Below are 12,828 nucleotides of genomic sequence, written 5' to 3'. Positions count from 1 at the left end.
TTTACTTCTACATACTTGAGTATGGATTTCAACTAAGCACAGAGACATGCTCTTACATTACCTCATTGTAGTAATGAAATTTGGGGAGTTTAACGCTGATACAATGCTGTTATCTAATATAAATATAGTTCATAGTCAGATTTTGCTGATTGTCCCAATATTGTTCTTTAATAGCAACCTTTTTTTTTTTCCAATCCAGGAAAAAGTATAGCATTTAATTGTCATTTCTCTTTGATCTGGAACCATTACTCAGTCTTTCATGTCACTGGTATTTTTGAAGAGTACAGGCTACTTTTTTGCCTACCTTTGGAGTTATTAAAAAAAAAAAAAGGTATATTGTGTGTTTAGAAGATAGGACTAATAATTGGTGGCCCTAGTTTCTGGTGAGTGTTATCTTGATAAGTGGCTCCAAATAGTCTGCTATTGCGAACAAGTTGCTTTTATATTCTTGCATTGGTAAAATGTAAATTGTGATGCTACTTCCTTAGTGTGTGTATTTTAAAACTGTTTATTATAAAATTTCAAGTTTATGGAAAGTAGAAAAAAATAGCATCACCCAGTTTCAAAAAGTAACATTTTCTGGCATTCCTGTTTCATCTTTTCTTAACACTTTCTCCTTGTGAAGGTTTTGTTTTTTGTTTTTCAAGATTTTATTTGCTTGTCAGAGAGAGAGAGAGAAAGCATGCATAAGCAGGGGGAGCAGCAGGCAGAGGGAGAAGCAGCCTTCTCACTGAGCAGGGAGCCCAGTGCGGGACCCAGTCCCAGGCTCCGGGGATCATGACCTGAGCTGAAGGCAGTTGTTCAACCTACTGAGCCACCGAGGCATCCTGACTTCTTGTGAAGTTTTAAAGCTACAGCCCCAAATATCACATCATTTCACTTATAAATACTTTGGTATAGGTCTTTAACAGATGAGAACTTTGTAAAAAAAAACAGCTACAATACCATTATCACACCCAGAAAATAAGGACGAAATAAGGACCACACATTGAGTTGGATGATATGCCTTATAACAACAGTTCTTTTTTTTTTTTTTTTTTTTTTTGACATTTATATGTGGAAGAAATGGAGTCATCGGTTCTCTAGAATTTCCCACATTCTAGATTTCTCCCTTCTGGTGCCTTAAATATTTTCTTCCATTTTCTATATTTTCTGTAAACTGGTAGATCTAGAAGCTTTTTTAAATTTAGGTTCATCTTTTGGATTGTTTTTGGCAAGAATACTTAATTATTAGTATCCAGCATTATGCATAGGTTTAAAAGTAAGTGCATATCATGTGTGTAATTTATTGAATAAAAGGCAAACTAGTCAAGAAGCCAACATTGTTATAAATAGTTCCTATATTTTAGCCAGAAGATCAGCTGCCATGTTACTTGACTCACACCAACCGTAGAGTGGATGAGATTGTCCTTGAGAACCTTCACCTTAATAGTCACATTAAGGAGACTACAAGAGGACCCCGGTAAGAACAAAACACTACTTTAAGGAACGCTGTCAACCCTCTTTTGTTTGCTTCATTAAATTTTTAAATTTCATTGTCCTGCTCTAGATACTGTCCATCCATTGAATCAAAGGTTTTGCGTTTTCCAAACCGTCTACATCAGGTTTGGCTGGAACCTGAAGGAATGGATTCTGACCTCATCTACCCCCAAGGGTTATCTGTGACACTACCGGCTGAATTACAAGAGAAAATGATCACATGCATCAAAGGCTTGGAGAAAGCTAAAATGATTCAGCCAGGTAAAGAGAACCAGCTGCCCTTCCATATGAGCTCAGCATTGCTTTAGCAGACAGTGAGGAGGTCTTCACTACACTCATAAATGCCTAGAGCCTCAGAAGACAAAGCCCAACATCTATGCATTTAAAATATTCTCTGTTTTTCGAGAACATTTAATGACAATTTTTGCATCTCTACTCTGAGATAAACCCAGCTTGAGTTTTACTTATTTTTTATCATTTATTTTTTGGTCAGGCTATGGTGTTCAGTATGATTATTTAGACCCCCGTCAGATCACCCCTTCTCTTGAGACTCATTTGGTGCAACGGCTCTTCTTCGCTGGCCAGATAAATGGCACTACTGGTTATGAGGAAGCTGCAGCTCAAGTAAGCAGTTGTTCAAATGTTATATAAACAGAAAAGGACTATTTAACTGGTGTTCCTCCTTTTAATTTCTGTTGTGATAACTATATAGATCTTAAATACAACTCATAAATTGTAATGGAACTTACTTCTGTTTCAGGGTGTATAGGGATGGCTACTATATACAGTAGAATTTAAAAAACATTTGTGGGTTATTTTTTTTTTATTTTTTTATTTGCATGTAGTTGACACACAATGTTATATTAGTTCCAAGTGTACAACTGAGTGATTTGACAAGTTTATGCATTATGCTGTGTTCCCCACAAATGTAGCTGTTACATCCCTCTTACAGTATCTTTAACTATATTCCTTATGCTTTGCTAAACACTTGTGGTTTTAATTCTCTTTTATGAGTTCCAAGGTCTGATATCATAGTTGATTAGATTTACTGTATTTTGAAATTTTTTTTAAGGTTTTGTTTATTTATTTGCCAGAGAGAGAGAGCACACAAGCAGAGGTGAGAGGCAGGCAGAGGGAGAAGCAGATTCCTTGCCAAGCAAGGACCCTGGTGTGGGACTTGATCCCAGGACTCTGGGATCATAACTTGAGCCAAATGCAGACGTCCAACCAAATGAGACTCCCAGGCATCCCTATTTTGAAATTTTTTTGTAAAGATTTTATTTATTTATTTATTTATTTATTTGAGAGAATGAGAATGAGAGAGAGCATGAGAAGGGGAAGGTCAGAGGGAGAAGCAGACTCCCTGGTGAGCAGGGAGCCCATGCAGGCCTCGATCCTGGGACTCTAGGATCCTGATCTGAGGGAAAGGCAGTTGCTTAACCAACTGAACCACCTAGGCACCCTGAAATTTTTTTTTAAAAGATTTTATTTTTAAGCTATCTCTACACCCAGTGTGGGGGCTCACACTTAATAACCCCAAGATCAAGAGTTGCATGCTCTACTGACTGAGCCAGCCAGGCTCCCCTGAAATTTTTTGAAAAAAAAAAAATTAGTTCTTTCAACATAATTTTATTACAAATTATCATATTCCTCTTAAGTGAGAAGTTATGTTATTTTTACTTAAGTGGGAAAAGGCTAGAAGAGTTCTATGGGTGGATTTAAAAAAAATATATTAGCCCACCTAAAGCTTATCAGAAATGTGAAGTATTTTTGAAAACAGTAAAACATAGCATTCTAAAGTGGCACATTACCTGTATTCTGTTTTTGAATACATATCACATTTTCTCTGTCTATTCTCTCTTCTGGGTAGTGCCTGCTTTCTTACTACCTGATGCTGTTTTTTCCAGGTAGTGTTCTGACTAGGGTAGCTCTTTGTTCAGTTCATAATGGCCTTTTAAACATTTCAGTCCTCTTGTAGGGTGTGATAGCTGGAATCAATGCAAGTCTTCGGGTCAAACGCAAGCCTCCTTTTGTCATCAGCCGAACAGAAGGCTACATAGGGGTCTTGATTGATGACCTCACCACGCTGGGTACCAATGAACCCTACCGCATGTTTACAAGCCGAGCAGAATTCCGTCTGTCACTGCGCCCTGATAATGCCGACAGCAGGCTCACGTTCCGAGGTAACTCTTCACTGGGTCCTACAACCAGGTTTACTTTTCCTTAAAACCTCTTATTATATTCTTCCCCTCCTCTTCTAGGGTATAAGGAGGTTGGCTGTGTGTCCCAACAACGATATGAGAGAGCTTCTAGGATGAAGTCTTCTTTGGAAGAAGGCATTTCTGTGCTAAAATCCATTGAGTTTTCAAGTTCTAAATGGAAAAAATTAATTCCAGAGGCTTCTATAAGTATTGGTAAAAGTCTGCCTCTCAGGTATGCACTTTTAATGTAGACTTTTCTCGCTTTTTACAGAAAAGTAAGATTGTTTCAGAGATATTACTTGCGGGTTCCCTTTTTATTTTTTTATTTTTTGTTTTTTTATTTTTTGGATTCCCCTTTTTTTAAAAAAAAGATTTATTTATTTATTTATTTATTTGACAGAGAAATAAAGATCACAAGTAGGCAGAGAGGCAGGCAGAGAGACGGGGAAGCAGGCTCCCCGCTGAGCAGAGAGCCCAATGCAGGGCTCAATCCCAGGACTCCAAGATCATGACCTGAGCCAAAGGCAGAGGTTTACCCACTGAGCCACCCAGGCGCCCTGGATTCCCCATTTTAAATGAATTTAGCTTACTCTTGGCTTCTTTTCTTTTCTTTTTTTTTTTTTTTTAAAGATTTTATTTATTTATTTGACGGAGAGAGATCACAAGTAGGCAGAGAGGCAGGCAAAGAGAGAGAGAGGAGGAAGCAGGCTCCCAGCTGAGCAGAGAGTCCGATGCGGGACTCAATCCCAGGATCCCAAGATCATGACCTGAGCTGAAGGCAGAGGCTTAACCCACTGAGCCACCCAGGCGCCCTTGGCTTCTTTTCAAAATCCTTTAGATGTAAGTCATCTCTTCATTCAGTATTAAAAATATATATGAGTCTAAATTATTTTTATTTTTTTATATAATATTTCTGAGGCTCCCATTGAGTTCTTCTGGCTTTCCTACAGTTTAGAGGGTGCAAACCAAGAAACACTGTTAATCAGCCTTCTTTTATAAGTATGGAGTAATTGCAAACCTCTTTTTTCTTTAACTTATTTATTTTAGAGAGAGAGAGAGTACGCACTTGTGAGGGTGGGAAGAGGCAAGGGAAGAGAATCTCAAGCAGATTCTGCACTGAGCATGAAGCCCAACTCAGGGCTCAATTTCACGACTTGAGATCATAACCTGAGCCTAAACGAAGAGTGAGACACCCTACTGACTGAGCCACAAAAGCCTCTTTTAAACAGAGTATTTTTAATTCTGCATACTTACTGGCAGATTTCCTTTCTACATGTTAGGGGTTTTTTGTCCTTGCTTTTATCATTCTGGTTATATGGACTCTGAATCTAAAGGACATTAATTTAGAGCTTTTGCTTCATAGATACATTCCTGAGGACATTGTATAGTTCAAAATCTGCATATTTTACCACTCATTCTTTCCATTTAAAAAACTGTAACCTAATTTGGGTGGGGAGGTGCCCAGAAAACATAAATCTAAAACCACTGTAGGGGCGCCTGGGTGGCTCAGTGGGTTAAAGCCTTTGCCTTTGGCTCAGGTCATGATCCCAGGGCCCTGGGATTGAGCCCCGCATCAGGCTCTCTGCTCCGTGGAGAGCCTGCTTCCTCCTCTCTCTCTGCCTGTCTCACTGCCTACTTGTGATCTCTGTCTGTCAAAGAAATAAATAAAATATTTAAAAGAAAAATAATAAAAAACATTGTAGCTTAGAAGCTAATATGGTGACATTAATCTTGGAGCTATGTCTCCAGTATATTTTCTTTTCTATTTTTCCTTTTTTTTTTTTTTTCAAACACCGTTTTCCTTGTGAGGGATTTTATGGACTTAAAGGTGTACCCGTTTTAATGCTGCTTTTTATTATCTCTAATCTTGCTCTCTCCTTGACTAACAGCCTGGCATAATGAGTTCTTGTTTGACTTTATCTCATCATGGTGTCTTATCATTTGTGACTTCTATTCCCAAGTTTTCATTTTCACAGGAATTTCCCAAAGCACTGACACTACTGTTAAAGGATTTTAAGCACTTTTTAATTATGGTAACAGTAAATGTTTAAGAACCTGCATTGTAGTCACCCAAACCAGGAAATCTTATTCATAGGAGTGATGGCCAGATTGACAAGTGAGGACAGTGGATATATTTACCAGCTAAGTGGCACTGGAAGATGACAGTAGTATATAGTTTGTAATCCACTCAGTATTTCTGGTGTTTGTTTAAATTTAGGAAGGCTCACATTATTTTGGACTCTGTGCAAAGAACTTATAACATCATGTTTGTTTTGACAAATATTATACTATTTCAAATTTATATAAGTAAAATTTGCATTAAATGTGACTGATGTATAACATTGCCAGCAGGGCACATGATTGTTAACACAGTCTAAAATGCTAATCAGTGAATAAAAATATGAATGAAAAGGCTAGCAGCTTTTACCAAACTAATTTATTGCATTTACTGTGTACATGCCAGGCTCTGTGCCAGGTACTCACATGTTGAACCAGACTTTGAACAGGCATTTTAACAGAAGAAATACATAAGTAACTGCATACACATTTCCTATCAGGATTATAGGGAAATAGACTGATGTGTTAGATTTTCTCTTGTGTTCTGTTGAGGTGTGCTAACTTGTCCTCTCTGTGCCAGAACTCTGAACTCTGAGACTCAGGCTTGATTCAAAGCCGGTCTTGAAGTTTGGACCTGTGAACAGATCCAAGGTTTGAAAATACATTATTTTAAAAAAAATTTTTAAGTTGGGGGCACCAGGGTGGCACAGTCATCAAACCTCTGCTTTCAGCTCAGGTCAGGATCCCAGGATCCTGGGACTGAGTCCCACATTGGGCTCCTTGTTCAGCGGGGAGTCTGTTTCTCCCTCTCCCCACCCCCACTCTGCTGTCTCTCTCTCCCCCAAATAAATAAGATCTTGAAAAAATATTTCTTTTTTAAGTTGTATGGTCAAGGGCTTTTCTTTGAGGTCGTCACCATCCTGCTAGATTCCCAGAGAATGCTTTTTTGGTTAGTCAGTTGTGTTCCAGTATGTTCTGTAGTTTATTTCTTTTTAAGATTTTATTACCTGAATTCAGTATGAAAGGGATTAAATTGGCCAAAGGAGCACCAAGAACTTTGGATCTTAACAAGTGTCAGTGAGTCAAGTTATTGCAAATCTCACCTGATCTACCCGTTAGCATTTATACTGAGGCATGTTCTCTTGGTGAGCCATGTAAGTTGCCTGGGAATTTTAGCAGCTGTCTCTATTCGCTGCATATATTAATTGTTCTCCTCTCCTCTTGCTTTGACTCAGGAGGCCTTAGTCTAACCAGAGTAGTGGAAGTTGAACTGAGAATTAGCTGCCTGAAGTTTCCAATCCGTAAAAATTAAAATGGAGATTATACTAAATTTAAAAATATCTGACTGGAAGAATACTTAGGAACCCTGACCATCCTTTTCATCAGTTTGTTTTGCAGATATTTAAAACATTTAGGGAGGGGCCTCTCATTCTTACTTGGGGAATTCTGCAAAAGCAAGAAAGAGATCTGCAGCTGGTTTCGAGCATGCAAGAGGGTGACTCCTTCATAGGACAGGGGTTCAACATGACTTAGATGTAAATTCTTAGGGAATTCAAACCCTTGTTATCAGAGGATATTTTGTCCTTACAAGAAAGGGAGAGCAAAAGGTTGCATTACCTTTACCAACAACTTATTTCTCATGATAAAGGAAAGGAGTTGGGGAGAATTACAAACCAGTCTTATTGAGGTTCTCCTGTGTTGCAGATCTACTGCATTTGCTCACTGTGCTTGCAAAGAATTAGGAGTATTATCTTTTTTTTTTATTATTTTATTTATTTATTTGACAAAGAGAGATCACAAGTAGGCCGAGAGGCAGGCAGAGAGAGAGGAAGGGAAGCAGGCTCCCCGCTGAGCAGAGAGCCCGATGCAGGGCTCGATTCCAGGACCCCGAGATCATGACCTGAGCCAAAGGCAGAGGCCCAACCCACTGAGCCACCCAGGTGCCCCAGGAGTATATCTTTTGATATTTGTGTTAATTCTGAGATTTGGCATTATTTCCAAGGAATTTTGTTCTTGTTCTGGGTTTTGGTTTTTTTTTTTTTTGGACGCCTATGCTAATGAAACTTTTGTGTATTTGCAGAGCTCTAGATGTTCTGAAGTATGAAGAAGTTGACATGAAGTTGTTAGCCAAGGCTGTTCCAGAGCCCTTGAAGAAGTACATTAAATGTAGAGAGCTAGCTGAAAGGCTGAAAATAGAAGGTAGAAAATAATTTTTTACTTAACATGCCTAGATGTTCTATTTTCCATTTGTGCAAATTATGAATGGACAGCAGATTCAAGAAAGAGCTCTACGTTAAGAGGAGCCATTATTAGCATAGAAACAGCATAGTCTTGGGCTCTGTGCTATTCAGAGTGGGGATCCCAGGCCAGCAGCATTGCAATACATGGGAGCTTGTTAGGAATGCAGATTCTCATAGTCTACCTCAAACCCACTGAGTAAGCATCTGCATTTTAATAAGATCCCTAGGTAATTTGTGAGCACGTTCCAAGTTTGGGAAATGCTAAAAGATTTACCAAAAATAACCCCCCAAATCAAAAAAATACAAAACACATAACTTTTTTTCCCCTTAAACTTCCTTTTATATTTTCCCCATCCAATGTTCTACCAGTGAGAAAAATTATAGTCTTCGGCTTTAACAATATACTGGAATTATAATGGTATTTAACAATAACAAAATTATAATGTTATATTTAACAATATACTGGAATTTTAACAGTAGAGTTACCATTAAAATACTTATTTTGTATCAGGCAAATCAGAGCCTGCCCCTGTACATTATAAAATATATCGTGCTCTCATTCTCTCAGTCAGTGTACTGACCATCAAAACTACAGATGACTTTGTAGTTGTACTCTATTTTTCAAGTTTTTCATTGTGAAAAATTTCAGACATAAAAATACTGAGAATGATATCAGCTTTTTCATTGTAGTAGATGTTTTTTCCTGGGGTGACAAATTATTTGAGAAAAAGGCAGGGAACAGAAAGAGCTGGGGAGAAGGGTAGGAAAAGTTGGATAATGATGTACTGTTCAAATAGGAAAGGGCTTTAAATTCTGTGGAGACCAGCCAAGGTGGTAAGAATTCTGCATTCCTTCTAGCAATGGCATTTTCTTTTGAGTTCCAGAGATCTGTCACTTTGCTAAGCTTTGGCTGTACATATAGGATGACCCAATTGCTACCTATCATCCCACCATGCAACTTAACAGAAGTCTAGAAACAAAGGGAAACTCACCAGAACTTTAGAATCATATTCCAAATGACCAGACACTATACTTATACTAATGTATAAGAAATAATGTTGACAGGGATGTCTGGGTGGCTCAGTTGGTTAGGTGTCTACCTTTGGCTCAGGTCATAATCCCAGGGTTGTGGGATCAAATCCCTAATCAGGCTCCTTGCTCAGTGGGGAGCCTGCTTCTCCCTCTGTCTGCTGCTCCCCCTGGTTGTGCTCACTCTCTCTCTCTCTCTCTCTCTCTGACAAATAAATAAAATATTTTTTTAAAAAAATAATGTTGACCTTTTATTTCAACATCATGATTGCTCTATTGAGTAAAAATTACTTACTGAACATTCAGGCTGTTATCATCTGGGAACAGGTGATTAAATTCTATATTTCATTTATTTAAAGACTTTTAAAATTTTTCAAAGATTTTTAAAGATTTTTAAAATTCATTTATTTGAATAAATAAATTATCCAGAAACGGTAAGAAACTAGGCAGTGGGGATTATACAGACAGAGATCACATGTAGGCAGAGAGACAGGGGGAAGCAGGCTTCCTGCCTAGCAGAGAGCCCAGTGCAGGGTTCCATCCCAGGACCCTGAGATCATGACTTGAGCTGAAGGCAGAGGCTTTAACCCACTGAGCCACCCAGGTGCCCCTATATTTCACTTTTTTTAAGTTTATTTAAGTAATCTTTATACCCAGTGTGGGGCTCAAACTCACAACCCTGAGATCAAGAGTCACAGGCTGACTGAGCCAGCCAGGTGCCCCTAAATTCTATATTTTTTTTAATTATATATATATATTTTGTTTAATTTTATATCTATATTTTATTTTTTATAAATAGAAGGGAGAGGAAGAGAACACAAGCAGGGGGAGTGGGAAAGGAAGAAACAGGCTCCCCACTAAGCAGGGAGTCCAACCCGGAGCTTGATTCCAGGACCCAGGGATCATGACCTGAGCCAAAGGCAGATGCTTAGCTAACTGAGCCATCCAGGTGCCCCAATTTTCCAGATTTTTGAAGTAAAAAGCACATGCGGTAAACTACCAAGCATAATGCTGTAGTTGGTATGCAAGATACTTCCTCTCATTTAGCCTCAATTTCCTCATCTACAAAAGGGAGCATTTATGCCATTTATCTCCTGGTATTAGGAAAAGTGTTGTATGACATAACATACACAAAAGCTTTTTATAAATTATAAAAAGCTATAAAAATACAAGTTATTAATATAGTCTGAATATGCTAATGTAATTAATTCTGTTCACCAGCCACTTATGAATCAGTGTTGTTCCATCAGCAACAACAAATAAAGGAAGTTCAGCAAGATGAAGCACTCCAGCTGCCAAAAGACCTAGATTATTTAACCCTCAGAGATGTGTCTTTGTCTTACGAAGTTCGAGAGAAGCTACAGTTCAGTCGCCCAGAAACGGTAAGAAACCAGGCAGTGGGGATTATACAGAGCCAGTGCTTTAATTTTTTAAATGTGGATTTACAGTGGTCACATAATTAAGGTTTTATTTCATTATAAAAAATCTAACCTCTTATTTCCTAATTATATCTCTTTGTATGATAGATATTAGGTTTGTTTTTGAGAGATAAAAAACTTATTCTAAATAAATAACTAGAAAAATTAAGTTAAAATTATTCTGTAGTCCCAACTATGTGCTAAACCACAATGCAAACTAGTATAAGGCATGACATAAAGGAACCCACATTAGGTTAATACATGTGAGTGGTTTTCAAAATCACCACTTGGCTCCCTCCCTAGGAGTCCCATAGCATTGGCTTAGAAGCTACTAGGAAGAAGAGAGGAGCCTAAAAAAAGGCCCCTCACCCCATGCTTCTGTATAAGTGTGTATGTATGTGTGTCTGTAAATGTCTGTAAACAAACTGAAAATTTTATGTATATATAATATATATGTTATGTACATGTTTTATATATATGTATATATACATATATGTGTTATATATTATATACTATATTATATAATATATAGTACTGGACTTCTAATAACAAATATTTAAAGACTGATAGGCTATATTTATTGATTCTGAGATGCACATTTAACATTTCTGCAACTGAACTGTATCTTAAAAATGGATGGTGTATCATAGTTTATTGGGCAGTATTAAATGGGTGATTCATATAATAAAAGGCATTTAACAAAAATATAACCTCTAAAATTTTTTGGAAAAAAATTATTTTTGAAGGGAAGAGTGATTCTGTCAATATAAACATGGTGTTCTTAGTGATCGTCATCATGGAAACTACATGGAAGCATGTAGGCCTTCCATTTTATAACTCTGTATATCCTATTCATTTTTGTTATGTTTTTATGGATAGTCATAGGCTACACTGCCCAATAGCTAAATGTGACCATTTACATTAGTTAAAGTTAAATAAAACTCAGAATTCAGCTCTTTAGTCATACTACCCATGTTTCAGGTACTCAGTAGCCACAATTCTGGGATACAGAATGCTCTGACAGATATTTGTGACAGACTCATTTGGTAGCTAAACCTGACCTGACCTGAACTGACATTATTTATACCACATAGAGTGAATATTCATACATTTCACTTTAAAAATACACCACAGAAGTATTCATGAGATTATAGGGCACTGCCCAACACACTGCTGAGGTTACATTAGTTTAATGAAAACAAAAACTAGGTAGTCTAACATCTATTAGTTATATGATCTTTGAGAAATTGCTTTAATTTCTCTGAGCCTCATTTTCCCTAATGTGTAAAATGAAGGTATTAATAATTATCACATTCCCTTTATCTACTTTATAGTTATTTTGAAGATACATTTAAGTTTTGAAAATATTTTATAAACTATAATATACAGATTGTTATTAGGAGCAAAATAGATTTGATTTGACATAGCTCACTTAGGTTTCTCTTATGGTTTTAATTCTTAGATTGGGGCTGCTAGTCGTATACCTGGAGTGACACCTGCTGCCATCATCAATCTACTTCGATTTGTGAAGACTTCTCAGCAAAGACAGATGGTTGTGCATGAATTGCCCCAAACTGATCAATCATTATGTGATACAGACAGACTTGAAGAGAGACAGTTATAGCTTTATATTCATAGATGACTTTTAAGTAGTACAAGAGTATAGATATGATATAAGAAGTATTTATATTTAGCACCTATTAAAATAAACTTAATAGGTTATTATGGATTTGTCACTAATTTATAAAGAGGGCAGAGATTATAACTGTGCTTCTTTATGTATCTGAGAAAAGTTATAAAGTCTTTATTAGGGATATCTGGGTGGCTCAGTTGGTTAAGCAACAGCCTTTGGCTCAGGTTATGATCCTGGAGTCCCAGGATCAAGTACCACATCAGGCTCCCTGCTCAGCGGGGATTCTGCTTCTCCCTCTGACCTCTCCCTCTCTCCCTCTCTCTCTCATCCTCTCTCTCTCAAATAAATAAATAAAATCTTTAAAAAAATATATAGTCTTCATTAATCTACAGTGAGCCTATTAATGTAACTGCAGTGTTCATCAGAGAGATAATAGTGGACCCACAACTAAACCTGAAGAAAAATCTCAACTTCTCAAAATCTCATGACCTGAGCTGAAGGCGGACGCTTAACCGACTGAGCCACCCAGGCATCCCATGGCCATGACTTCTTAACACTAAAGACAAATCCATAGTAACTGACTAGTGTTTTCCTGTTTTTAAGTCAGAAGTGACAGAAAAACTGAAATGGTGCTGGCATTTCTCTTCCTCTTCAGCACTTCGATTCTGTGTTTTCACAACATTTAGGGTGGGATGACTGCCTGGGTCCTTTGGCTGGCTGGTTCAGACATCTCAGCCTTTCTGTGTAGACTAGAGGATGAATATAGACAA

The 12,828-nt window shown here is 37.5% G+C and overlaps 1 protein-coding gene across 2 annotated transcripts in view; it reads left to right on the top strand.

Moving 5' to 3' along the window:
- MTO1 (mitochondrial tRNA translation optimization 1) overlaps nt 1-12,154 on the top strand; it is a 28,704-nt gene extending 16,550 nt beyond the window's left edge. Inside the window, exons 5-12 of one of the 2 annotated variants that reach the window (XR_004383450.1) lie at nt 1,350-1,462; nt 1,550-1,740; nt 1,973-2,103; nt 3,458-3,662; nt 3,741-3,912; nt 7,819-7,937; nt 10,258-10,389; nt 11,888-12,000. Coding sequence is in view for 1 of the 2 variants with exons in the window: in XM_032864361.1 (XP_032720252.1) it covers nt 1,350-1,462; nt 1,550-1,740; nt 1,973-2,103; nt 3,458-3,662; nt 3,741-3,912; nt 7,819-7,937; nt 10,229-10,389; nt 11,888-12,049 (1,254 nt within the window). In the remaining variant the exon portion in view is untranslated. Of the gene's footprint in view, nt 1-1,349; nt 1,463-1,549; nt 1,741-1,972; nt 2,104-3,457; nt 3,663-3,740; nt 3,913-7,818; nt 7,938-10,228; nt 10,390-11,887 lie in introns of both variants that reach the window. The other variant, XM_032864361.1, reaches the window with a different exon arrangement.
- The last annotated feature ends 674 nt before the right edge of the window (nt 12,155-12,828 follow it).

The sequence above is a fragment of the Lontra canadensis genome, unplaced genomic scaffold (genome assembly GCF_010015895.1).
Source record: "Lontra canadensis isolate GAN:19392208 unplaced genomic scaffold, GSC_riverotter_1.0 scaffold27, whole genome shotgun sequence".
NCBI classification, from domain to species: Eukaryota; Metazoa; Chordata; class Mammalia; order Carnivora; family Mustelidae; genus Lontra; species Lontra canadensis.
This window is presented reverse-complemented; position numbering and strand designations above follow the sequence as displayed.